Genomic DNA, 27,963 nt, shown 5'->3' on the forward strand with positions numbered 1-27,963 from the left:
CCCAAAAGTGGGATTGCTGGGTCATAGGGGAGCTCTATGTGAAGTCTTTTGAGGAACCTCCATACTGCTTTCCAAAGTGGTTGAACAAATTTACACCCCCACCAACAATGCAGTAGGGTTCTCATCTGTCTACATCCCCTCCAGCATCTGTTGTTATTAGAGCTCTTGATTATAGCCATTCTGACTGGTGTGAGGTGGAATCTCAATGTTGTTTTGATTTGCATTTCTTTTATGGCTAGAGAAGTTGAGCATTTCTTCATGTGTCCATTGGCCATTCTTATTTCCTCTTCAGAGAAGTTTCCTTAAGTCTTTAGCCCACTTACTGATCGGGTGGTTGTTTCTTTGAGGCTTTGTTGTGGGGGAAGTTAATTTTTTGAGTTCTAAGTATATTTTAGAAATGAGACCCTTCTCTGTTGTATGGCTAGTGAAGCTCTTCTCCCAATCCATGGGCTTTCAATTGATCTTGCTAGCCATGTCCTTTACCATGCAGAAACTGCAGTTTCATACAATCCCATTTGTCCAACATTTCTTGATTTGTTGTTTCTGGGTCTTTATTAAGAAAATTTCAGCCTGTGCCAAGGAGCCCTAGAGTTTCTCCTACTCCTTCTGTAATGTTTTCAAGAGTGTCTGCTTTGACTTTGAGGTCTTTGATCCATTTGGAGTTGATTCTGGTACAGGGTGATATATGAGGATCTAGCTTTCGTTTTCTACAGGTGAATAACCAATTTTGTCAGCACCATTTACTGAAGAGGCTGTCTTTCTTCCGTTCTACTTTTTTAGCTTCCTTAGTGAAGATTAGGTGGCTATAGGTCTGTGGGTTCATTTCTGTGTCTTCAGTCCTATTCCATTGGTCCTCAAGTCTGTTCTTGTGCCAGTACCATGCTATTTTTTGATTACTATGGCTTTGTAGTAGTTTGAAATTTGGTATTGATATTCCTCCAGCACCCTTCTTTCTGCTAAGGATTGTTTTTGCTATTCAGGGTCTTTTATTGTTCCATATGAATTTCTGGATTGCTTCTTCTATTTCATTGAAGAATGAGGTTGGGATATTGATAGGTATTGCATTGAATTTAGATAGCCTTTCTAAGTATTGCAATTTTCTGGGGCTGGGAAGGTGGCTCAGTGGAAGTATTGCCATTTTCATGATGTTAATCCTCCCAATCCAGGATCATGGGAGGTTTTTTCCTCGTCCTTAGTTCTGCTTTAATTTCCTTTTTCAGGTTTTTAAAGTTTTCATCATAGAGGTCCTTCACTTCTTTACTTAACTCCTAAGTATTTTATTTTTAGTGGGGCTATTACAAAAGGAGTTGCTTTCCTGATTTCAGCTGTGCTCTTGTTATTGGCATACAGAAAAGCCATTGATTTTTTAAGGGTTAATTTTCTACTTTGCTACTTTGCCAAAGTTTCAAATCAGCTCAAGTAACTTGGAAGTAGAGTCCACGGGGTTCTTTAAATACAAGACCATATCATCTGCAAAAAGGGAGAGTTTTACTTCAGCTTTCCCTATTTGGATCCCCCTTATGTTTGCATCTATATTATTGCTCTAACTAGGTATTCTAATACTAAATTGATGAGAAGTGGAGAGAGTGGACATCTTTGTCTCCTGAATTTAGAGGAAATAGCTTTAGCTTTTCACCATTAAGTGTAAGGCTGGTGTAAAACCCAAGTCTTTATACATGCTAGATACATGGTCACTAAACTACATCCAAGCCCTTGGCTTTCTTGATCAGTCTTGTCAGAGGTTTATCAAAGACCAGTTTCTGGCTTTGTTGACTTTGCACATTATATGTTCATTTTGAATTTTCACTCATTTCTCCTCTTTCAAATATCCTCTTTTTGGGTTTAGTTTGCTACCTTTTTTTTTTAACATCTTGAAATGAGTAGTTGCTTCATTGATTTGTTTCAAGGCTTACTTTCAGAGAGCTGAGGCCCTAAGCTTTCTATCTAATTACAGCATTAGTTGTTCCCTGAAATTTTGTTCATTGTCATTCAGTTCAAAACACTGTCTAATTTCCATTGTGATTTCTTCAGTAACTCATTTGTCATTTGCTCCTTAGTTTCTAAACATTTGACAATGTTGATTATCTTTTAATCACTGATTTCCAGCTTAGTTTCACTGTGCTTAGGGAGTAGACATTATATGATTTCCTCCTTCAATATTAGTTGAGAGCCTGTGGCCAGTGGCTCACACCTATTATTCTAACTACTCAGGAGGTAGAGAATGGGAGGATAACATGCTCAAGCCAGATGGGTGCAGTAACACATGTTTGTCATCCTGCTGTGACAGTATATATAAACAGGAGAGGAAAATCAAGGCTCTTACCTGAAAAATTACCAGAGCCCAAAGAACTGGAAGTATGTTAGACGTCAAACCTAGTAAGTTCTCAGGCCTGAGTTCAAACAGCAGTACTAATATCCTATTTTATAGCCAGTTTAGGGAAATATTTTATGTCCATTTGAAAAGTGCTCAAAATGTGTCAATTAGGTCAACCTTGTTAAACATTTTGTTCAATTCTTCTCTATCTGTACTGAGGTAGAGGTAGAGAAAAAGGCTTTGTTTTGATCTCTGTTGTATGCTGATATCTACCTGTGTCATTAGTTAGTATGGAATGAATGTTATCTTTTACTATAGGTATAAATTTGTCTTTTTTCATTTTCTGTTTTTCATTTATGCATTTTGAGGTTATATTGTTAGGTGTATACTAATTTAAAATTGTTTAAATTTTTTGAAGGATTTAGTATTTTATCATTGAAATCTATACCTCTATATATCCCAGTAGTACCTTCTACCTTGATGTTTATTTTCTCTGATATTGAAATAGTTAAACTAACCTAGTTTTAATTTGTGTTTATATGGTGTCTTATTTCCATCCTTTTCATTTTTATATTTCCTTGCTCTTGTGTCTCTTGAAGTAGAATGTATAGGAAAATAATTTGATGACCAGGCCAATAGTTTCAGTTTTTTAATTTTGTCCTTGGTCCATGCCCCCGGATATTTGGATTCAGAATTATGCATGTTACCCAAGAATCTACATTTAAGAAGCATGTTGAATGATGTTAGTTAAGGCAAATTGTACTTGGAGGAATGTTTGGTGAGATAAGGAATCAGTTTTCCAGGTAGATATAGACGTGGTCAGTGACAGAGCCTAAAGTAGAGATACAAGACTAAGGTCACATGCTCATGGGAAGCTACTATATTAGGGATGAAATGGGAGTATAGCTATGGTGCAGAACCTCTAAAGAACAGAAGTTTCTTTTTTATAAGGGTAGAAAAGCAATGTGCTGGAAGTTCATTTAGGAAGTAAGCAAGGCATTCCCTATTTCTTCACACCAAAACAATTGGAGAATTGACTGAGCAGCATCTGTCTGGATATAAGAAAACATGTCTTCATGGTAAGGGCAGATATTAGTTAATACAGTAAGGAGAAGGAGAAGATGTAGTATAACTTTGTAACCATGGAGTAAGCTTCCAAGAGAAAATAGAAATAGTTGGAGGAAGGAAACAGCTGAGGGTTGAATGATAGTAGAGTAAGCAGTAAACAGTTTGGGGACAAGAATATGAGATCACTTAAGGATTCACCGTGTATGATAAATGGAGTTAACATATATGGAAGGTGTCTTGAGTATAACTGGTAGCAAACTTTCCATAAAAGAATCAGCAGTCTCCTGTATTCAAGAATGAAAACTTGATTGTTTCTGCAGTTAATGCTTTTGTGTTGTAAGTCTCAGAGAAAAGGCCATTGTGAAATGAGTTCATTCTCAAGAGACTGACCAAGTTTTAGAATTAAAGCAATAATTCCCTATATAGATAGCAAAGTTTCAGTTCTCTTGCAGTTAGCTTATGCTATATAACTATATATAACTCTTACACTATATGATATATAATATACATTATAATATATATGACATATAATATATAAGTATATAATCACATATACACACTATAGTGTATTGTGTGTGTGATTATACATTTTTTTGACTCAGTACATAGTTCTAGGAGCTCTGGATAGCATAAAATTGCTCAAGAGGAAACTCAAATAAAAGCTACAGTAGACAAAGACAATGTCATGTAATAAAGTGACTGCATTTCCTGGAGTGAGATGGTACTGTTTGACTTCATTTAAGCCAGTTTGACCAGGATTGCATTGTAGAAGAATGCTTTGATTATTGTTAATTGTTTATATCTGTCTTCCATCTTTCAGAAGACTACTTTTCTTGAGTGATAACCAAAAAAAAGGTGTTTTTAAACTGTTATTTTGTCAGGCACTGGTGGCTTATACCTATAATCCTAGCTAGTCAGGAGGCTGAGATTTTAGGATTGTGGTTCAAAGCCAACCCTGGGCAAGGAAGTCTGTGAGACTCAAATGGAACTGTGGCTCAAAGTGGTACAGCATTGGCTGTGAGTGCAAAAGCTCAGGGATAGCACCTAGGCTCTGAGTTCAAGCCTCAGGACTGGTATGCAGACACACACACACACACACACACACATATACACACACACACACATACACACACACACACACAATTAAGGGAAGTTGTCATAGATACGTAAACTATTTTGAGTATTGTTATAATAAAATGAAGTTCTCCACTCTAGAAAAAATGATTTGAGCTTATAAGGCTTTACTTAACTACCTTGGAAGAACACTGTCTTCTGTAACAGCTTCTGTATTACAATTACAGCTTCTGTGTTACTGCAACCTGTGAGAAGGGATCTTCAGGATTAGCATAGACCAAGAATACCCACTCCTCAGAACTCTTAGCTTATTTTAGATCTGTTAAGAGCCAACTAAAAATACAGATTATAAAGGTGCTATTGTAATTGTTCAACTTTAAGTACTAAAGCTAATGAGTTTAAAGCATTTCCTCAGAATTTCTGGAATTTTGGATTCAGTATTCTCTGCAGAGGAATTTGTAACTGAATTGAAGGTAATAGGAAGAATTATTTTGTGGTAGTCTTCATCCATTCCCACCTTATATCAAGTCTAATGAACTATATAAATGCATTGCTGCTCATAATTATAAAAAGACTTTCAGAACTTAATCTTTGCACAGATTATAAATAAGGAAATTGATTTGTCATTTCCAGCTTACTTTAATCAGTTTAACTCTAATTTACATGTTTTACACAATCAATATTTATTGATTTCCTCTTTGGACAGCATAACAATGTGAGAGCACTAGAGAAAAATAAAAAGGCCCAGTTTTTGTCTTCATTGAAAATATAAGGTGGCTTTAATAGGTGGGACAAGGTTCCTTATAAACTTTAAATGACAATAACAGTGATAACCAACATTTTTATTGCTTTTGGTGGGGGGCTGGGCACCCATCTATGTACTAGTTCATTTAATAGTTCTATAACAACCTGAGAGGTAGATCCTATTGGTGACCCTATTTGGTGCATGAAGCAGTTGAGGCACAGAGATGCTATATGGCTTGTTCAATGTCAGGTTGCTAGGAATGATAAAGTCTGGATTCAAACCTGACCATTACTGTGCACTGCCTCCTAACTCCTGAACAGTATAAAGAAATATTCTGACAAGTGTCAGTTGCTTATGACTGTAATTGTAAATACTTGAAGACTGTAGTTTGAGACCAGCCTAGGCAAAAACTTTGCAAGACCCTATCTTAGTCAATAGCTGGGAGGAGGGACATGTCTGTCATCACCAACTGCACAGGAGACTAAGATCCAGAGGATCTTGGTTCCAGGTTTTAGACAGAAAAAATGTTCATGAGTCTCCGTTTCAACAGAAAAAAAGCTGGGTGTGGTGACACATAACTGTTATCTTAGCTACAGTGGGAAACATATATAAAAGGATTGTATTTCAGGCCCACCAGAGCAAAAAGTGAATAACTGGAACCAAAAGAACTAGAGACATAGGTCAAGCAGTAGAATACTTATCTAGAAAACTCAAAGCCCTGAATTCAAAGGTATCAACAAAAGAGGGACAAGGAGATAGAGAGGGGAAGAGAGAGAGAAAAGGGTTGAGAAAGAAATTAGTATTCTGATACTGTTTAATACAGTAACTAATAGCCTATGTGACAATTGAAATTGAAAGCAACTAAAGCGAAAATGTTAATTCCTCGTTTGAATGAGCCACATTTCAATGGCTCAGTGGTCACCAGTTGCTTGTTATTGTATTGGGAACTTCCATCATTGTAGAAAGTTCTATAGAACAGCACTGGTAGATAGGTGTTATGATAGTTTATTAAGGAAAGTGAGACATATGTGGAAAATGTAAGATTCTTCTAGTTGTTACTGATTGCGTGGGTAGCCTGGGTAACTGGCTAGATGAACGTATTCCCCATAAAAAAGGTTACAAACTAGGTACTGGCGTCTCATAACTGAAATCCTAGCTACTCAGGAGGCTCAGGTCACAATTTCCCAGCTCTATTATATGGGAGGCAGGAGCCGGTGTGTGTGTGTTTGTGTGTGTGTGTGTGTGTGTGTGTGTGTGTGTTGTTTTGTTTTATGGTGCTTGGGATTGATTCCAGGACCTTGCACATATTAGACAAATGCTGTGTCACTGAGCTATACCTCTGTACAGATCTTTTTAAAAATACAGATTTTGAACCTCTTCCCAGAAGCTTGGGGGATAGCCCAGGAACCCATTAAAAAATAAAAGTTGCTGTTGATTCTAATTTAGTTCATTCTCAGAACTCTCCTTAAGAAGAACTGGAATTTGGTCTAAGGGTATAGTTCAGTGGTAGAACAATTAACCAAACATGGGTGAGGCTTTAGGTGTAAACTCCAGTGCTGCACAAAAACAAAAACAAATTACAAAATCACTGGAATTTGATAAACTAATAAACTGAATCTAACCAGACTTTGGAGGATGATATATCCTTAATTTATTAATTTATTTAACAAACATGCCCAGGCATTTAATGTGTGTAGGTATTATGCTAGCTTCTAGGAATACAAAAATGAGTAATATAAATGAACCCTGTTCTCAGGCTCAGAATCTATTAGACAAGGTATGGAGAGATAAATAAGATGTGTGGTCAGTGTAATCATATCAATGAACAGGATGTTTTGTAAGCAAATAGGAGGACCTTCCTCCCCTGGTTGGGTAACAGAAAGAAGAAAGGATCAAGAAAGCTTCAAGATTGTGGCTGAGCTTTATCGTAAGAGATAACTTGCTCCTTATAGCATTGAGTATTCCTTGCACTCATTGCATTGCTTAAGAATCTTGGTAAATGCAGCAGTGGTACTCACTAGGCTATATGTTGAAAATTAACTATACAACTTGCGGGTTAGGGATGGGAGAAAGAAAGGGAAGGGGTGACATTTTCCAAAAAGAAATGTACTTATTACCTGATTATGTAACTGTAACCCCTCTATATATCACCTTTATAATAACAATAAAAACTCTTTTCAAAAGAATCTTGTTAAACTATATTATACATTTATCTTCTTTTTTAAACAACCCTTTTTATTTTAATGATTTGGTGTGGCCACAAGTTATCAGTTATTTAGACCATATAGCAAAGTAGGGATATTTTCTAGGGCAGTGTACAGTATTAATTTCAATTATCCAATATGTTCTCCAATTGCTGTGACTTTTGTTATTCTCATTTTTCTATCTCACTGTCTTTGTTGTGAGCCTGATCCTTATGTTCTTAATAGGTCTCTTGGAAAGTGAGGCTCAAAGAATTAAGAAATATAATCTGAGCTTCCTAATTCCAGAATAGTTCCATTCTATAAAATCAGCAATCATTAAGCAAAGAGTTGTGGCAGAATCATTTGGTGAACTGCATGCTTTTGACTACCCCAAAGAACCTGATTCAATAGGACTAGCCTGTATAATTCAAAAAAAAAAAAAAAGATAAGTCTTAAAATTTTTGTGTATTCATTTTATGCATGTGAGGTGAAAATGTCATAGTGAAACTCCTTGTGTATAACTGATATATGCTAATAAAACACACACAGACACATGTATACACACATATAGAAGACCTGATGTATAGCCCTGAACCATCATACTTTAATCTGTTACTATCTCTCAAAATTGTTTCTGAATAGTTAAATAGTTGAATAGTTAAATAGGCAATAGAAGCCTATTTTATAGCCAGGCAAAAAAGAAAGATTTTGAACTGTACTATGCCTAGTGAAAAATATCAGAAGGTTTTACATGGAAGAGTGAGATGATCTCACTTGGATTTTGAAATGATCACTGAGTGCCAGTGGTTCACACTTGTAATTCTAGCTAATTTGGGAGGTTGAGATTGGGAGAATCACTGTTTGGGGCCAGCCTGGGCACATACATGAGACCCTCCCCCCTCTTCTCAATTAATAGGCTAGTCACTGTGACACATGCCTGACAACCTAGCTGTTCCAGGAAGCTGAAATCTGGCAGATAAGGATTCCAAGATGGATAGATAGATAGATAGATAATCTTTGAATCCCTCCACCATAGTAGCTTAAACACTACCATGAATCCCTAATTCATGTGTAATGTAAATGATCCCTCTAACTGCTACGTGGAAAACAAAATGGAGATGCCTCTGTAAGGGTACTAGTAAAGGTACCATACATTAATTTAAGCGAAGAGATATATAGGAGTTTTGATGTGGATGATAATAGTGGAGGTGGTAAGAAATGTTTTGAAGGTCAGAGCAACAAATTTTCTGACAAATCAAATGTACAGTATGAAAGTTGTCAAGGATCACTCTTAAAGATGGTAGCTCAAATAACTGAGAGGACAGAATTGCCATTTACTGGGAGAGAAACCTGTGAGAGAAATAAGCTTGAGAAGAATATCAGGATATTACTTTTGGATATGTTAAATAGGAAATGCCTATTAGACATCCTAATTATAGTCCGCCGGATATGGGAGTCCAAGTTTCCAGGGTAGAGATAAGCTTGAAATTTATCACCATAAAGATGACACTTAAAATTCTAAGAGCAGATGAAATTGTCAAGAAGCAAGTACTGATAGAGAAGATACAACAATAAAGAATTAAACCCTGGGATATTTGAATAATCAGAAGCCAGAGAGATAAAGAGAAAGGACTAGCCAATGAGATAGAAAGAAACCCAAGTATAGTATCTAGAAGCTAAGGGAAAGAAAGTATTGCAAGGCACAAAGTAGTGACTGGTTGTGTCAAATGGTGGCGTAAAATGAAAACAGCTACTGTGTCACCATTGGAGTTAGCAAGGTGTAGGTAAATGGTGATCCTGGTGAGGAGGAATAGCTCAATGGCATAATTGGGACAAAGGTTTCATAGAAATGGGTTCAAAAGAGAATGTGAAGGAAAAGAATGAGAGCTGTAAATAGGCACTTTTTTCTTTCCTTTTTTTTTTTTTTTTTTTTGCCAATCCTGGGTCTTGAACTAGGTACCTGGGCTCTGTCCCTGAGCCTCTCTGTGCTGGAGGCTAATGCTCTACCACTTGAGCCACAGCACCACTTCCGTTTTTTTCTGTTTATATGGTGCAGAGGAATTGAACCCAGGGCTTCATGCATGCTAGCCAGGCATGCTACCACTGAACCACATTCCCAGCCTAGGCAACTTTTTGAAAGCTTTCCCATGAAAAGGAATAGGAAGTGGTATGGAAGCTAGATGAGTATTGTAGCCTATTTGTATGCTAGTGAGAATTACCCAGTAGAGAAGAAAATTGTGGTGCTAGACATGTTCAGTTTAAAAAATATTAGATCAGCTGGGCAGCAGTAGCTCATGCCTACTCAGGAGGCTGAGATCTGAGGATTGCAGTTCCAAGGCGGCCCAGGCAGGAAAGGACATGAGACTCCTATCTCCAATTAACTACCAAAAAGTCAGAGAATGATGCTGTGGCTCAAAGTGGTAGAGCATTAGTCTTTAGCACAAAAGCTCAGGGTCAATGCCAGGCCCTGAGTTCTAGCCCCAGGATTGGCATACACAAAGAAATATTAGGTCAGTTTTAGGAGCATTTTACCACATTTGGGATATTATTAAGAGAGGAACATTTCTGTGTCACCATCTTTAAAGAAAGAATGGTGCATACTTCAGAGTTACTACCAAATATAGCAATCAGGCTCTTTTCAGCTCCACAATCAGTGAGCAGCTTTGTTCCCATGAAGCATTTATTGCCAGTTTTAGTAATACTTTAGTGGTTTTCTTTCATAATCTAAATGGTTTATCAAACAGTACATGAAGACCTCATAATCCTAGGTTAATGAAGGACTGCGTCATGAGTCAGTCTAAGTCTATAGTCAGAAAGAACCAAACACAGAATCAAATGAGCCTGATTAGAGATCGTAGACACTAGCCTTGAGAGAAAGATAGGAGAGCATTGCCACCATAGACAACTGGACAGCTAGAGATTGGTCCAAAGGAAGCAAGTCTCTTATCTTGTTCTTACCCTGTGGTTGAAATAGATGGAACTGATCACCTAGGTCCATCTCAGATCATCCTTCACTGTTCTGACAAAAGTCATGAGGACAACATTGTTAAGATCCAAAAGAATGGCTGGACTCTGTCTTCACTTTAGGAACTTCCCGTGGGGTGAATGTAGAATTGGAATATATGTGTACAGGTGGCAGAAGTTTAGCTGTTGAGAATCAGGTGGCAATTCTGGTAACTTAAAAAATTCCAAAATTCCATGTAGTATTTAAAATGTTGCAACCTTTATTTTTTTAAACCATTATAGCTCTCAATTTTGTCCTAGACCAAATGTACCTTGAATGTTTCAACCTTATGTAGTTTGTTCATATTTGTATTTTTATATATGTAATAAAAACTCAAATATCCACCAAAAAAAAGAGGGAAGTGCTACATTTTTTCTTATGAGTGTTCTATCATGTTTTACAGTCTATTAGGGTTCCTGTTTCTCAATAGTCTAATGACACAGTGAATATTATATATTCACTCTATATTTTATATATACACAAGGCATTTAATATCTAAGTTGTATTGTAATTGCCATTATGTTATTTTTAATTATATTAAAAAATTGGATTTAGGGCTGGGAATGTGGCTCAGTGGTGAGCGCTTGCCTTGCATGCATGAGGCCCTAGGTTCGATTCCTCAGCACCACATAAGCAAAAAGAAAAAAAGCCAGAAGTGGCGCTGTGGCTCAAGTGGTAGAGTGCTAGCCTTGAGCTGAAGAGCTGAGGGACAGCGCCCAGGCCCAGAGTTCAGGCCCCACGACCGGACCCAAAAATAAATAAACAAACAAATAAATAAATAAAACATTGGACTTACACTAATATATATGTACTTGCATCTTTTCTTTCATTAGTGTACCTTACTAATACAGAACAATGGGTTTCATGTTATATTTGCGCATTTACTGATTGGACTACTGGCTCTCTGAAGTGTTTCTTCTTTAGTTCTTTTTTAATGTATTCTGGACATCAATCCTTTGTCTAATGAACTTGTGCAGATGATTAATTTCCCTCCTTTTGGAGGCTGCCTCTTTACTCTGATAATTATGAAAATTATGCTGTGTGTGGATACATCATAATGATAAATACTTATGATTATAGTCATTGGTAGGCTCCTTTTAATTATCAAAACTGGAAACAATCAGCAAGCTAACATGAGAGAGTGACGGGATGAATTGTATTATCTCAAAAAAGGAGGATGATGCCGCTGTAAACAAAACTGAAGTGTCAGCATGAATTGATGTGTGTGTATGTATTTGGCAGTTTATATTGTGAAGCAAATAAAAGAAAAGGACTTAAAATTAAAAAGAGGGAAGGGGAAGAATTGATGAGACTACATCATTTACTAAGAACATGGGGATGGGATTTCATACCTGGAAGAATTTAGCCCTAAGGGATATGGACAGCCTTGAGGTAAGAGGTAGAAGGAAATCAGATTATATGAGCACACAAGCAGGGAGGTAGAGATGTGGAAAGCAGATTGCAGGGGTTCTTTTCTTATTCATTCTGTCCTAGGAAACAGTTGTTAGCTGTTACTGAGTTTGAAAGAAATTTAAAAACATGAAACAATTATCAGGGAAAAGGAAAGAACTACCAAGTTGATAGAAAGGTGGTTCCAATGGGACACTACACTTAAATTTTAAATGAATTTCATTTGTCTCTGTTTTTCTGAACTCCACAATCAAGTAGCCAGATAGTAGACATAGAACAGAGGAAGAAGTTGCTGTGATTTAGGATTGGAATTTTGTTAGGTAAATGTAATGTGAAAGAGGCACAAGAACATAAGCATGGATCCTGGAACTTGTTCTTAGTTACAAACTGAAGCTTTGGAAATAGCAGGAGCTATAAAAGATGTTAGCTTCAATTAGCGATAGTCTTCTAAGATGGAAGATTACTAGAGTTGGAGTATTTCTATGAAAGGAGATGACGATCAGAGAGACAAGAAAGAAGTTGATTTGAAATTCCCAATGCTTTAAACTGAATGAGGGTGCTTACCAATTGGTTTAGTGAATCTAATAATGATTTTAATTGATCTGTTAGGTTCACGACTACAAAGAAGGAACCCCAGAAGAGAAGACTTTCTACATAGAACTGTGGGATGTTGGAGGCTCTGTGGGTAGTGCCAGCAGTGTGAAAAGCACAAGAGCAGTATTCTACAATTCTGTAAATGGTAAAACATTTTAAATTTCTTCCATGTTTTAGCAGTATAGGAGTACAAATCATCTAATATGAAATGCTATAATATGCCAGACTCATCTCAAATTTGAGAAAGATCTAATAGTACTCATGACTCTTGATTTTAATCTGCATGTCCCATTCAGTTTATGCTTATATATTCCAGCCAAGTAATTCAGAACAGTAAACATCTACTTAGTCTTTATTATTGTTTCAAACTAATATTTAGAAATAAAATCATCTTTTAGGTACTTGACAGAAAACAAAGAACTTCCAGAGCACTGTCTGTCTCCTCTAATATCATCTAAAAAATGCATAATAGTCTGTGTTGGTTTTGCTGGTAAGACTGAGGTAAAATTCCTGATTTCTAATGGTAAATATAGCCCTGTTTTTTTTTAAACATTTGTGTTATCTTTGAGTAGTTGTATAAAGGAGTTGCTATTCACCAAAGCAGTTTATGAATGCCATGCATCTTGATCAGTGTCGTCCCTTTTAACATTCTTACTCATCCCCCCAACCCACCCCTTCCCTCACTTTTCTTAATTTTTAGGTTACGTATTTAATTTTTTTGCTGTTAACAAAGCCATTTATGTATACAGTGCATCTTAATCTGCGTCATTACTTCAACATTTTCATTCCCCTTCTGTATTCTCCTCACTTCCCCCTTTCATTCTTCTACCCTTCTCCTTTTGGCCCCAAGTACTAAAGAATTGCAAGTACTAAAGAATTGTACTATTTGTACTCTCCATTGAGTCTGTTACACTTCAGTTAATTTACTTGTAATCCTTTGCTTACCACCCGGTGTGTTTACTTATAGATTTATAGGCACATTCTAGCTACCACAAATGAGGGAAACAATGCAACCTATTTATTTGGGTCTGACTTACTTCACTTAATTACCAATTTTTTTTTCTAACTCACAAGATTTCTATGTTCGTTTTTTGTTTTGTTTTGTTTTTGTCGGCCGTGGGGCTTGAAGTCTGGGCCTGAGCGCTGTCCCTCAGCTCTTCAGCTCAAGGCTAGCACTCTGCCACTTGAGCTACAGCGCCACTTCCAGTTTTCTGGTGGTTTATTGGAGATAAGAGTCTCACGGACTTTTCCTGCCCAGGCTGGCTTTGAACCACGATACTCAGATCTCAGCCTCCTGAGTAGCTAGGATTACAGGCGTGAGCCATTGGTGCCTGGCAAGATTTCTATGTTCTTTTACTATAGCTCTAGAGTATTTCTTCTAGTAGAAGCTCTCAAGATTCCTTATGTAGGACTCTAAGAAAGAGAACATAAGGATCTTTTCATTCAAAAGCTCAGTCTTTATCTTAGCAGTAATTTCTCTTAGCATTGTACCTTCTTTGCAGGCATAATCTCCTCAGTAAACTCATATTTTGAAGTGTCTTTGCTTTTCTCCATTAAAATAGACTATATTCTTATCATCTGTCATTCTCTTTTCATCTAGGTCTCACGTTGGCTCTTCAAGTACTATCCTACAAAATAAGAACTCTCAGACTAAAAGAAAAAGAATTAGAAAGAGGATGCTCAGATGCTCTTAAAACCTCTAAAGCCTTTCAGATAGATAAAATAAACTTTCTTGTCCATCAGCTAGCCAGCGTAGATCTTTTGTAATCCTTTCACTTTCCCAACCAACAGTCCCACCTACAATTTTGTAGCATTAATACCTGAAAATAAAGGAGAGTGAAATTATCTACTGTTTCTTTTACCCTAAAATGAGGTTCTACTTTGCTTCCCCCAGTCTTCTACCATCAAAATATCTGAGTACAAGCAATAGAAGTGTACCTCAAGTACAACAGTGCCCTGGGTTTCATCCTCAGTCAAAACACAAACAGCAATCAAACAAAAACCTCCTAATCCACATTATGGCTACCCTGATTACCATGTGACTTAGAACAAGTTATTCAGCATCTCTGAGTCTCATGTCCTCTGTGTAGGTAACAATAATTCTTACCGCATAGCACTCCTCTGAAAATTAAATTAGATACCACAAGTTAAGCACAATACTATCCCATAAGTACTAAATAAATATTAGCTATATTCTTTAGTTGCAGTCCTTTATTCATATATATGAATATATTATAGGTATATATATATATATATATATATAATTCATATGTGTGTGCTTTTGATGTGCCTGTAAGAACCCTTCACTGAGAAAGTTATAGAGTGAGTACAGTTAGATATGAGGGCAAATATCAGGTCTCTATTCTAGATACCAAGAGAGACAAAGTTAATCTATAATCAACTATATCTTATATAAATATACCAGTTATACCCATGTCTGTAAAAACTAGAGATACTGATTCTACCTCTTCTTCCTTCTTCTTCAAATTGATGTATCCCATATGTGAAGATGGATGAATCATAGATTCCAGGTCCTCTTCTCTAGTAGACTCAGGGTAATATAGGAAGGTATTGGGAGTTTGATAACCTATCTAGGCCACAAATGATATTCTAAATCCCACTATATATAATTGTAATGATCTGCTTTGCCTTTCTGACAAGAATGGGGAATATCCAGCCTACTAGCTATATAGGGCCTGTAAAAGTATTTGGTACCTGACAGGACAGACACCTAAGCTTCTTAGTGGCTGCTCATACCTATCTGCTTGTATTTATAATTTTGTATGGCCCATGAATATTGTTATAAATATCCAATGGCCCATGGCAGAAAAAATATTCCCTACCTTTTAGATTCTAGGATCTTTTTTAATACATTTTTTATTGTAAAAATACTGTACAGAGGGGTTGCAGTTACATGAGCAAGATAATGAGATTCTAGGATCTTAACCCATCTGTTTAATTGTATTTGATACATTTTGTTATGCTTCTTAATCTCTCAAAATGTCCATATTTTGGATTCATACTTTTTGGTGATCTCTTTCATTTATCCTTAAATGGCATATATCCTTTGTATGTTTAACTAAATCTTTTATATGTAACAAGCTTATATGGTTAACCATTTAGTTCAAAGAACTAAAAGTGAAACTCTTAAATCAATGAGGTCTAAGTAATCCATGGGACAATTTTTTTTTTTTTTTTGTCGGTCATAGGGCCTGAACTCTGGGCCTGGGGACTGTCCCTCAGCTCTTCAGCTCAAGGCTAGCGCTCTACCGCTTGAGTCATAGCGCCACTTCCAGCATTTTCTGGTTATGTGGTGCTGAGGAATAGAACCCAGGGCCTCAAGCATGCAAGGCAAGCACTCTACCACTGACACACCTTCCCAGCCCCCTGGGACAATGTTTGTCTGTTAAAGAATAGCAGTTATACAAATTTAATGAAGATTATTTTAATAAATCTGTGTTAACATTGTTTGGGGTGTATATAAGCAATATATCCATATATATATATTTTTTTTTGTTTATTTTTTTGTTGGTCATGGGGCCTGAACTCAGTCTGGGCACTGTCCCTTAGCTCTTCAGTTCAATGCTAGAGCTCTACCACTTGAGCCACAGTGCCACTTCCAGCTTTTTCTGCTTATGTGATACTGAGGAATCAAACCCAGGGCCTCATGCATGCAAGACAAGCACTCTACCACTGAGCTACCTTCCCAGCCCAGCAATATATTTTTATACTGTTATCTGTAGCAGTACTTATACAGAAACAATGCAACTTGTTGAATGAATATAATTTCTTATACTTAAGCACTGTTTTCATTTTGTTGTTGGTCTCCTGCATGCTAGGCCACTGCTATACTATTTGAGCCACACTGACAGCCCCCCTTTTTTTTTCAGATAGTCTCCCTAACTGATGATCTCTTGTCTCTATTTCTCCAGTAGCTAGGTTTGCAGGACTGTGTCACTACAGAAAGATGAAGTAGCTCAGCAAGTAGGACCAAACATAAGAGGAAGCACTAGGGAAGTTTGAGTGACAAATAAGAAAAGACATTCCAAATATTTAATCACATTTTAAAGGCCCTTGTAAAATGTTTTAAAGCTTAAATAATTGACGAACTTTTGTAGTTAATTATTTGTCACTGCTTATCGAGGAAATTTTAAATTCTGTTTTGTTATTCACATTGGAATGCTAGATTCATGCTTATGCTTATTAAGATCAAGATTCTCTTTGCCAGTTGTGAAATGAAGAGACGTTGTTATAATACTGACATTATTATCTCTTTTAGGTATTATTTTAGTACATGACTTAACAAATAAAAAGTCATCTCAGAACTTGAGTCGTTGGTCAGTGGAGGCTCTCAATAGGGACATGGTGCCAACTGGAGTCTTGGTGACAAATGGGTAAGCTCAGAATTACTTTACAGTTAGTTTGAAATGCTGGAGCAGTTAAGGAACGTACTTCACAAAATAGCACTTTGTAAGATATTTGATTTGCATTATCCTGCCCATGTAATTGTAACCCCTCTGTACAGTATGTTCACAAATAAAATAAAATTAAATTTTAAAAAAAAGATATTTGATTTGCAACTATTTTCTCCCAGTTTGTAGATTATCCTTTTATTCTCAGGTAATGTCTTTCACAAAACAATAGTTTTTCTCTGGATGTTTTGGAATATCATGTCTAAGGATTCTTTACCAAATAATACTATATCATATGGATTTTATTCCATATTTCTTCTATAAAGTTTTATAGCCTTGGGTTTATATTTAGCTCTGTGATCTTCTTTTAATTAGCTTTATATGAAATAGGAAGTTTTAGTTTTAGTTCAACTTTAACATTTGAATGTTCAATTGTTACAACACCATTCATTGAAAAGATTACCTACCCTTTCTCCATTGAATTACATTTGTTCCTTTACCAAAAGTCAATTAATTGGCTATATCTACTAGTGGACTCTAATTCTGTTCCACTGATATATGTGTCTATTTCACCAACCGGCCATCTTGATTATAGTCACATGGTAGTAAATCTTCAAATTAACCATCATATTCCTTACAATTTATTCTTTTTTGTAATTTTTTAGATATTCTAGTTCATTTGTCTCTCCACATAAATTTAGGAATCCTTTAGTTTATATTGTCAAAATTTTTACTTAGATTTTGGTTGCATTTGCATTAAACCTATAGATCAGATTGGAGAGAATTGACATTTTTATTCTGTTGCGTCTTCCAGTTCAGGAATAAAATACCTCTCCATTTTTTTTATCTCCTCAATTCCTTTTACCAGCCTTATGTGCTTTCCAGCACATGAATCCTGTGCATGTTTTGTTAGATTTATGATACAGTGGTACAGTGCTTAATTTTTGGTGGCTGTTTTTGAGACAAGCTTTCACCCGTATAGCCCAGGCTAACCTCCAACGTGTGATCCTCCTGCCTTGGTCTCCCAGTACTGGGATTGAAGGTAGGGACCACCATATCCAGCTCAAGTTTAGTAGTTTTGAATTCAGAGTTCAAGGTAGCTTGAACATATAGATATGAGATATGGATATGAAATCTTTGAGAGGGAGAGAGGAAAGAAGAAAGAGGGGAAGAGGGGAAGAAAGGAAGGGTGGGAAGGGAAGGGGGAAGAGATTCACAGATCTATTTGTTATAGATTTATCTATTGTTAAGTTTAAAAAATTAAGGGATAGTAGGGGAAAAAAGAATCAATGAAGCCAGGCACCAGTGGCTCACACCTGTAAATCTAGCTACTTAGGAAGCTGAGATCTGAGGATCATGGTTCAAAGCCAGCCCGGGCAGGAAAGTTCATGAGACTCTTATCTCCAATAAACCACCAGAAAACTGGAAGTGGTACTGTGGCTCAAGTGGTAGAGAGCTCACCTTGAGCTGAAGAGCTGAGAGACAGTGCCCAGGCCCAGAGTAAGCCCCATGACCAACAACAACAAAAGAATCAATGAAAGGCTCAGAATAAAAATAATCACCTATAAAGATAGGAATAATACTACTTAGTATGTATCTTTTATATCAGCTTAAATTTGGAACCATATAAATGTTTTAAGTAAGTTTTTGATACATGTTTTTAACTTCTTACCACAGAAAAAATATTCTTAAAAATAAAGAACAGAAAATAAACTATCATGTATTTATGAACTCTCAGTCTGTGGCCAGTCTTGTTTCATCCGTATCTCTACCCCATTCTCCACCTTCCCACACACCCATTATTTTGAAACAAATATTAGATGTGTGCCTTAAACAATGAGTACTTTTTTATATAACTAACTTGGTTATCATACTTAAATTTTTAACATTCTTTTTTTATTTTATTTTGTTGTAAAGATGCTGTACGTAGGGGTTACAGTTACATGAGTAAGGTATGAGTACATTAATAATCAAATAGCACTTTAATTTCCTCACTTATCTAAAAGAAATATGATTGGTTTTTCAAAATAGTATCTAACTCATTGTATTTTGTTTCTGAAATTTCTTTTAATCTTTGATTCTCTCTCTTTTGTAAAAACAGTTTATTGTAAAATAAAAATGATAGGTTTTTCTGTAGTTTCCTTTTCCTGGATTTTGCTAATTGTATCCCTGTAGAGTCTTCTAAACTTGTTTCCTGAATCTTAAATCTTGTCTCAGTGTCAGTTAAATGTAATGTCTGAAAGATTCAGGGCTTTTTATTTTGTTTTTATTTGCCCAAAGTAGCATTATACTATAAAGTGACTGTTTATAGATGTTTATAGCTTTGTGATTTTGAGGAGTTATTGGCCTTATTCTTGTTAAAATTCCCCCCATTAGATTTTCATGTAATTTTTTTAGAAAAAAAGATTTCAAAATCAAATTTTAAACTGAGTGTAAGATTTTATGAAAGAAAATGATAATGAAAGGCACAGTTAATGTGATACAGATGTCTTTTAAAATTAGTTTTTAATTGACAAAGCCTAATTGTCTACTTTTTTTCTTTTTGTTTTTGTTTTTGTTGGTTGTGGGGCTTGAAATCTGGGCATGAGCGCTGTCCCTCAGCTCTTCAGCTCAAGGCTAGCGCTCTACCACTTGAGCTACAGCGCCACTTCCAGTTTTTTCTGGTGGTTTATTGGAGATAAGAGTTTCATGGACTTTCCTGCCCAGCCTGGCTTTGAACCACGATCCTCAGATCTTAGCCTCCTGAGTAGCTAGGATTACAGGAGTGAGCCACTGCTCACGGCTTCTAATTGTCTACTTTTGTATCACAGTGAATGTAATGAAAGCTATAAGCAATCAGAGAGCAAATGTTTATACTGTACACTTGTTAATATGCAAGAAAGTATACAAAACTTTGAGTGACACCAATGTGTATGTAGCAAAGATGGAATTTGATACAATACATATAAAATTTTTATGAGACAGAATTAGTGAATGTAAGAAAAAGCCCTAAACACATATTCTGAAAACATTGTATGAATCAAATTTTAGTTGGAACATGTCTCCTAAATCCAGTTGATGTCAGAAAAATGTTGGTTTAAAAGTTGGTCTTGAACTTGAGCTGTTACTAGTTTGGGTGCAATAAATGTAATTACAATATCTCAATGACATAGACCAAAATAGTTGCGTTCTAAGACTGTGAGATAGTTTTGGCTCTGGAAGATTATTTTGAAGGACACAACAATTGAGTAGTGTCCTCTCCACCCCAATTTAGAAAGAGAAGTAGTAGCGAAGGTAGAAGAAAAGCTGTGCTCAACTTGGTTGTATTGATTAGCTTCTATAATATTGATTTACTGTCATAAAATGTTCAAAGGCAGATTTTGCTGACTGTGGTAAATTGAGCTTTCAACATGTCAGGAACTCAAATCTGCTTTCCTTCTAATATGTGAATAGAATTTAAATTCATTCAGCAACAGCAGGCTTTATGTTCCTTACAATGATAAGAAATATTATTTATACTGCTACTGTATCCTTCAGATAGAAATTGAAAGGAATTTTTTCTAAGTCTTTCCATTAAAAAATTATATTAAGTGAAGTAAGCCAGGCCCAAAGAAACATAGGTCCCATGGTTTTCCTTATTTGCAATAACTAGTATAAGTCTAGGACAAATAGAAAGGTCAAAAGCTATGTACATATGACCATATAAGATGATGTTAAGTGAAATGAACCCCAAGATAGGGACACAACTGTCTTTTTTTCTTGCTTGCTATTGGTTTTGATGTATTTAAAATGTACTATGTGATTTTTCTGTTTCTTTGGTATGTTCTTCCCCCACAGTATAACCCCTGTTTGCACTATATTTGATGTCGGTGCCCTGCATCTTGTATATACATTTTTCTAAGGAGGGGAAGGGACATAACAAAATGCTGAAATAAGGATACAGGTTGACCCATTGTAACAATGAGATATACAAGACACTATGTTGAAAACGAACTTTACAACTTGGAGGGGATAAACTTTACAACTTGGGGGGGGGACGGAGGGGTTGGGGAGGTGGGGAAGGGAGGGATGGTAGGAGATAAACAAAGGAGGGGGTAACAATGCTCAATAGGAAATGTACTCATTACCTTACTCATGTTACTGTAACCCCTCTGTACAGTATTTTTACAATAAAATAAACATTAAAAAAAGAAATTGAAAGGAATTGTAATAGTCAATGACCATGACTGATTTAACTACTACTGTCTGTCTACCATGGCTCTCATGTCAGGATAATAATTATTTGGTGCTAAATATTTTTCTTTTTCTATTCAATTTACTGTTCAGCTATTGTCCTTCCATTTCTAGTTGTTTAATCTATTTTTCTCCAGGCTGTAGTATCACCTATATTCAGCTTATTCAGCCGTAAGCTTCCTTATTTCATGTCCCCCATTATCTGATCCTTTTGTATATATAGACAGAAATGTGTGTGATGGATATAGATATTATTCTTGCTCCAGAAACTTGATATATTCCTCTCTTGCACAAGGTTTGTGTTCAGGCTTCTTGATTTTCTGTAGACTAACATATGAGTCTATTCTATGCTTCTACACTGAAAAAACCCAAAGAGTCAGCAGTAGAAGACACATGATCACAGTATACGTGAACATCCAGTTGTTCATTATCTTTAATAAAGATATTCAGGAACAAATCTCTTAGTTAAATGAATAGTTGGAACTCAGATGATGGTGGATTGGTAAATGAACAAATATAAGGAGAAAAGAATTGGGAAAAAGGAGACTTATAGAGGATGGTAAGCAGGAATCAGTTAATTACCTACATTTAAATTCACATATCTGCATTGGAAAGGTAAACTCTGTTCACCCCTTATTATTTATCACAGTGATTATGATCGGGAGCAGTTTGCTGATAACCAAATCCCACTGTTGGTAATAGGAACAAAACTGGATCAGATTCATGAGACCAAGCGCCATGAAGTTTTAACTAGGACTGCTTTCTTGGCTGAGGATTTCAATGCAGAAGAGATTAATTTGGTATGTATCTTCACTAATACATGTTTGCTTTATTATTAAGCAATGGAAAAACAACAGATTTACATTTAAGTCATAATTCCAGTGGAAGAAGCCTTCATACTCACATGCAGGCTATTTAGAGAGAGTCAAGGTTAGAATCAACATATCTGTATTCTCAGATGGACACAGTCACTTTGACTGTTCTACTTGAATGTTTAGACTTTTTTCTATGAATAATGTAGGCATAGATGCTTTCTTGAAGATTTTTTAAAATATACAAAAAATCAAAATCATTAAAATGACCAAGCTAACACTATGCCTTGATTATTTTTGCCTTAGCAAAACTTCTTAAATACTTTTTAAAAAATGTACCTTAATAGGCAGCAAATCACATAAGAAAATTTCAAAGTTCATCATAAGGAGTAGTTTATAAAACATACACATGGGCTGGGAAGGTGGCTCAATGGTAGAGCGCTTGCCTTGCATGCATGAGGCCCTGGGTTCGATTCCTCAGCACCATATAAGCAAAAAGAAAAAAGCCGCAAGTGGTGCTGTGGCTCAAGTAAGTGGTAGAGTGCTAGCCTTGAGCTGAAGAGCTGAGGGACAGTGTGCAGGCCCAGAGTTCAGGGCCCAGGACCCCCCCCCAAAAAATAAAACATACACATGTACAGAGGATTGAGTCCTTCCTGAGATAGCTAGTTTAGCTAGAATTGAAGGATAAAAAAGCTAAGAAATGGTACTCACATAGATAGCCTTACCCGGAGAAAGTTCCTGGCCAGCATCTATAGTTATTGTTATATAGCATCATTCACAAATGGGATTTCTAAACATATTCATTGTTTTACATTCCAGATATGCAGTGATGGTGGTTTAATAATACAGTGGGCAGCATTTATTGAGCACTTAGGTGTCAAACACGGTTCTAGTGCTATATATACATTTTTGCACATGAATCATCTCCACATCAATCCTTTTTGAAGTAGATACTACTTTTATCCCCATTAAAAGATGAAGACAAGAAGTAGAGACAGGTAACTTTTAGGTCAAATATGTCACTCTGTCTCTAGAGTTTAGGCTGTATAATTAAGACTATTTCTCATATAATTTTCCTTCAACTAAGATGAAAAGTTTAACTTTTTTAAAGAGCTCTTATAAGTTACCTAGACCAACAAATGTAACTGTATATATTACCAACAGTATCTGTGAAAATTAACTGTCCCCCTCACCCCAGCTGAAACTGTTTGTTCTAAGGTCTGGCAAAAAATCCAAGACTCTAATTTTGTTTTGTTTTGTTTTTGTTACTTTTTTAATGCAGTGCTATCAGCACACACTTTACTAGTTAAGTATATTTATAACTCCAACTGAAAATTTAATAATCGGGTGAATCTCATGTTCTGGCTCTGAACCAACATTGATTAATAGAGCTTGGTTCACCCACTTCTATCCCATAACTAAGTCAGCTTCTGCCTGCCATTCCATTGCTTTTGTTCATTATATTGTTCAGCAAAAGGTGCCTTTTTTCCCTCAGCTGTCACTGTGGAAGATTCAATGTAAATAATACTCCTGATAGTTAGCATTGGACCATGGTATTCAAAAGGATTTTTGTATATAGATATATACATTACCCATGCTGCAGAAATGCTAAGGTGCCTTTGTCTGAACACTATTTCCAAAGGGACATCTATCACTGATTGTATTTAATCTATCTCAGTGGAAACTTACAAGGTATTTCTGAATGTAATTGTATCTATGTGTTTCTATGACAACCAGCTAGGTGTATGTTATTCCTACTTGCCTTGTAGAGGCCTTTATTTGGTAACAAGCTGTAAAGGTATGCAACATGGGACTTCAGGACAGTCTCCAAAGAGTTCACATACAATGTGATTTTGGCTTTTATCAGTGTACAGCTTGAAGATCACAGCAGAAACAGTGATAGAAGAGTGTCATGAGATGCAAGGAAGAAAATTCCAGGAGGAAAATAAGATATAAAGGGCTTCAAAGAGAGTGAAATAAAAAAGATTCTGTAATACATAGAAAAGTCAAATTGAAAACTAATAATACTAGTTCTAAGTGGAGCTGTGACACAAATGAATTCATTTAAAACTATGGAAAAGTGTCTGGCATGGGTGGCTCACACCTGTAATCCTAGCTACTCAGGAGACTGAGATCTGAGGAACTCAGTTTGAAGTCTGCCTTGGCAGGCTTATTCTGATCTCCAGTTAACCACCTAAAGCAGAAAGTAGAGCTGTGGCTCAAGTGGTAGAGCACTAGCCTTGAGCAAAAAAAAAAAGCTTAGGGACAATGACCAGACCCTAAGTTTAAATCCCATGGAAAAGTAAGAATATAGCAAATGTATACATCAAAAAAAATTGATTTAAAGGTATCTTCTCAGTAAATCCAAATTATTTAAATTAAAAATAGATAGAAGAGCTGGGATGAAGGTTAGTGACAAAGCACTTGCCTAGCAAGTGTAACATTCTGGGTTCAATCCCCACTACTAAAAAGGAAAAGACATTTAAAAATAGCTAGAAGATGGCTTATTCTTTAAAGTCCTGTTAGACTTACTGTGTCTAATATGAATTTTTCTGGTATGTTTTTGTTTCAAAAAGATCGATAATGATCCCTTCTCAAGCTCTAACAGCTATTTAGAACTATTAATTTTCAGGCTTTTTCCTCAATCATGACCAGTGGCAAATGGCTTTTACAGCTCCAAAATTTTCACTCTAAAAACAGGGTTTCAGAGTCCTTGAATTGTAGAGCCCTGAAATTAAGATATTGAGGCCAGGAGCACTTATTTGATGTTTGATATCATTTTTGTATTTTAGTTTAGAATCACCATTTCACATTCTGATGACTATGTAATCAGTGCCCACTTTTTTTTTACGTATTTTTTTATTGTGAAAATACTGTACAGAGGGGTTACAATTACATGGGCAAGATAATGAGTACATTTCTTATCAAGCATTGTAGCCTCCTCCTTTGTTTCCCCTTCCCATCCCTTAGCATCCTCCCCCGCCCCCATCCCCCCACCAAATTTGTAAAGTTTGTTTTTCGACATAACAACTTGTACATCTCATTGTTGCAATGGGTCCTCCTGTATCCCTGTTTTAACGATTTGTTTTTTCCCTTCCCCTCCACATATACCAACATCATATATAGTGAAAGCAGGAGTTTTACCATGGGGGAGCAACAAAGACATAATCTTATAAATATGTTAGAAACAATCCAGTGCCCACTTTTTAAAATGTATCTAATGCCAATCTAAAGTTTGTTCTATAGAAATATGTCCAGGTGTTATTCTAAATACAACAGTGTGTACAATGATGTTTTCGTGTACTCAATCCATCTGTGGAATTATCTTTATTGTGTTAGATGCTTTTTGTATCTGAAAATTCTGACAGCATTCTCTTAGAGTAGAAAAGGGAACTAATATTCCAAGACCTGATTTGTACCAGACATGCACTATTTAACTTTCACAAAAATCCTATAGGATAAGAATTATTATCATGCATTTCACAAATGAGTAAGCCCAGGCTTAAAGGCTTAGTAACTTAAGCAGTGTTACATAATGTAGGAATATTGGCACCGATTTTCAAATAGAGTTTTCTGGGTCTGATTTCCCTAGTACTTTGTGGTCTTTGAAAACTTTGTTATGTAGTCTCTTTGGGATGTGAAGTGGACAGGGCTGAAGAATATATTACAGTCTCTGGCCAGAATTTAAAATGTGATCCAAGAAATGTTGTGTATGGATAAAACAGGTAGCATTTAAGGTAAGCATCAAAGTCTACTCTGTCTGGCAAGGTCACTAGTGACTAGCAAAGACAGTGCAATACTGCAATTCCAGAAGGACAGTAAGTTATTTAAAAGGTCTTTACAAAGTATTGTAGTGGTTTCACATTCCAGATTATTCTGTCATCTGAACCCTATTTTTTTTTCTATTTAAAGACTCCTACTGAACAGTAGCAACATGTCTATTGTTTATTACCATTAAAAACAGAATGTCTTTGTGACCTATGAAGAGAAGGTTTTGGCAAATGTTTTTCCTTTGCTCCTTTTAGCTTTATTTACCTGCTTCCTACTGTATGTACTGTACTAAGTAGTAGTACTATATTAAATAAATGAACTGTATTAAGTAGTTATATTAACTAGTTGTAGTATATGTATTATATTAAGTAGTTGAACACTTAAGTTGTTAGTTATTACCTAAAAAAATGAAGTGTTTGCTGTTTGTAATGACTATTTCTGGTTTGGGGGTAAATGATTAGCACCTTAGTTTTGTTGTAAAAGTTCAACAAGAGCTAGGAATGTGGCTTAGTGGTAGACTGCTTGCCTGGCATACATGAAGCCCTGGATTCGATTCCTCAGTTCCACATAAACAGAAAAGGCTGGAAGTGGTGCTGTGGCCCAAGTGGTTGAATGCTAGCCTTGAGCAAAGCTCGCGGACAGTGCCCAGGCCCTGAGTTCAAGCCTCAGGACTGGCAAAAAAAAGAAAATTCAATGAATTTAGTCTTCATGGAATATTTGATGATAAATACATTGATTCAGCATACACTAAAAGTGCTTAAATGACAGTAAAGCACCTTATCTTTCTTTGCTATCTTCCTATTTACTCTATACATCGTAATTTGAACATTATTCAGGTGTTTTATAAGAATATTGAAAATGTTTAGTGTAGGAATAATTGTAACTACTATAAAATTTATTATACTTAAAATGATTTTGCTTCTGAGCATTCATTTGTGGAATTTATGTTTTTCAGGATTGCACAAATCCACGGTACTTAGCTGCAGGTTCTTCCAATGCTGTCAAGCTTAGTAGGTTTTTTGATAAGGTAATGCCTTCAATTATCGTTAAGCTTTATTAAATGAGAATATAAACTCTTTATAGAATACTGTGTCCTTTTATCCCTTTGCCCAAAACTTTACAGGCTGAATAATACCTGTTTTCATCTCTTATCTGTTGGGATCTGTTGTTGCTCAAGGCTTATTGACGTATTTATTCCATCACCAGTGTTTCTCTAAGCAAAGGGTAAAAGCTCCAAGATTTAAGTGAGGCTCTGAAAAAGACACATAGTTCCCCTTAAAACAATTCATGTTTACCCATTTCCCATTTTCTTTATGTACTTACTCATGTCTTTTCCCCACTCACCTGCCAAAGGCACTGAATGAAAAAGGATCTGCCTAGCTAAAGCCTTGAGTTCTCTTTGCTTCTTCCACAATTGATATCTTCCATATCTAAAAATTTGAGCATTTCTTCATGTATTTCCCATTTATTTGTACTTCTTTTGAGAACTTTTTGGTCATCTGTCCATTATTAATTGGGTTATTCATTCTTTGGTGTTTAATTTGTGTGTGTGTGTGTGTGTGTGTGTGTGTGTGTGTGTGTGTGTGTGTGTGTGTGTGTCAGTACTAAAGCTTTAACTCAGGGCCAACATACTCTCCTTTAGCTTTTTTTGCTCAAGCCTGGTGCTCTGCCACTTGAGCTACACCTTCACTTCAGTGTTTGCTGGTTAATTGGAAATAAGAATCTCTTGGGTTTTCCTGAACCAGGATTACAAGTATGGGCTAGCTCTTGAGTTCATAATATAGTCTAGATATTAATATTTTGTTGAATGAATATATGGCAAAGATTTTCTCCCATTCTGTAGGTTGTCTCTTCATTTTGATATGTAGAAGCTTTTTAATGTAATACAACCCATTTATTAATTCCTGCTCTTGTTTCCTGGGCATTTGAGATCTTATTGACAAAGTCATTGCTATGCCTATATCTTAGGTATTTTCCTTGTTTCCTATAGTAGTTTCAAAATTTCAGGTCTTACATTTAAGGTTATTTAAGCTAACTGCCGGTGGCTTACTCTGTAATCCTAGCTCCAGAAAGTAATGGTTCAAGACTAGCTAGGGCTCATACTCCACACCCTTTTCATCCAATAACTGGGCAGGGTGAGATGCGTATGTTGTCTCAGGTTTGAGATCATGTGGATTTCTGCTCCAATCCAGCCCAGGCAGAAAAGTCCATGCAACTCCATCTCAACACAAAGAAGCCAGGTGTAGAAGTTACACCTGTCACCCCAGCTGTAATGAGAAGCCTAAGATAGGTGTATCATGGTCCAGGTACACACTTGACAGGAAATGAGACCCTATCTCTCAAAAGTCACCCACACAAAAAAGG

At 36.1% G+C, this 27,963-nt stretch overlaps 1 protein-coding gene across 1 annotated transcript in view; it reads left to right on the forward strand.

Annotated features, from left to right (window-relative positions):
- Rabl3 (RAB, member of RAS oncogene family-like 3) overlaps nt 1-27,963 on the forward strand; it is a 44,151-nt gene that overhangs the window by 11,696 nt on the left and 4,492 nt on the right. The window contains exons 3-6 of the mRNA XM_013019283.1: nt 12,408-12,537; nt 16,672-16,786; nt 21,666-21,816; nt 26,555-26,626. Coding sequence (XP_012874737.1) covers nt 12,408-12,537; nt 16,672-16,786; nt 21,666-21,816; nt 26,555-26,626 — 468 coding nt within the window. The remainder of the gene's footprint in view (nt 1-12,407; nt 12,538-16,671; nt 16,787-21,665; nt 21,817-26,554; nt 26,627-27,963) is intronic.

The sequence above is a fragment of the Dipodomys ordii genome, unplaced genomic scaffold (genome assembly GCF_000151885.1).
Source record: "Dipodomys ordii isolate 6190 unplaced genomic scaffold, Dord_2.0 Scaffold45, whole genome shotgun sequence".
In the NCBI taxonomy this organism is placed as follows: Eukaryota; Metazoa; Chordata; class Mammalia; order Rodentia; family Heteromyidae; genus Dipodomys; species Dipodomys ordii.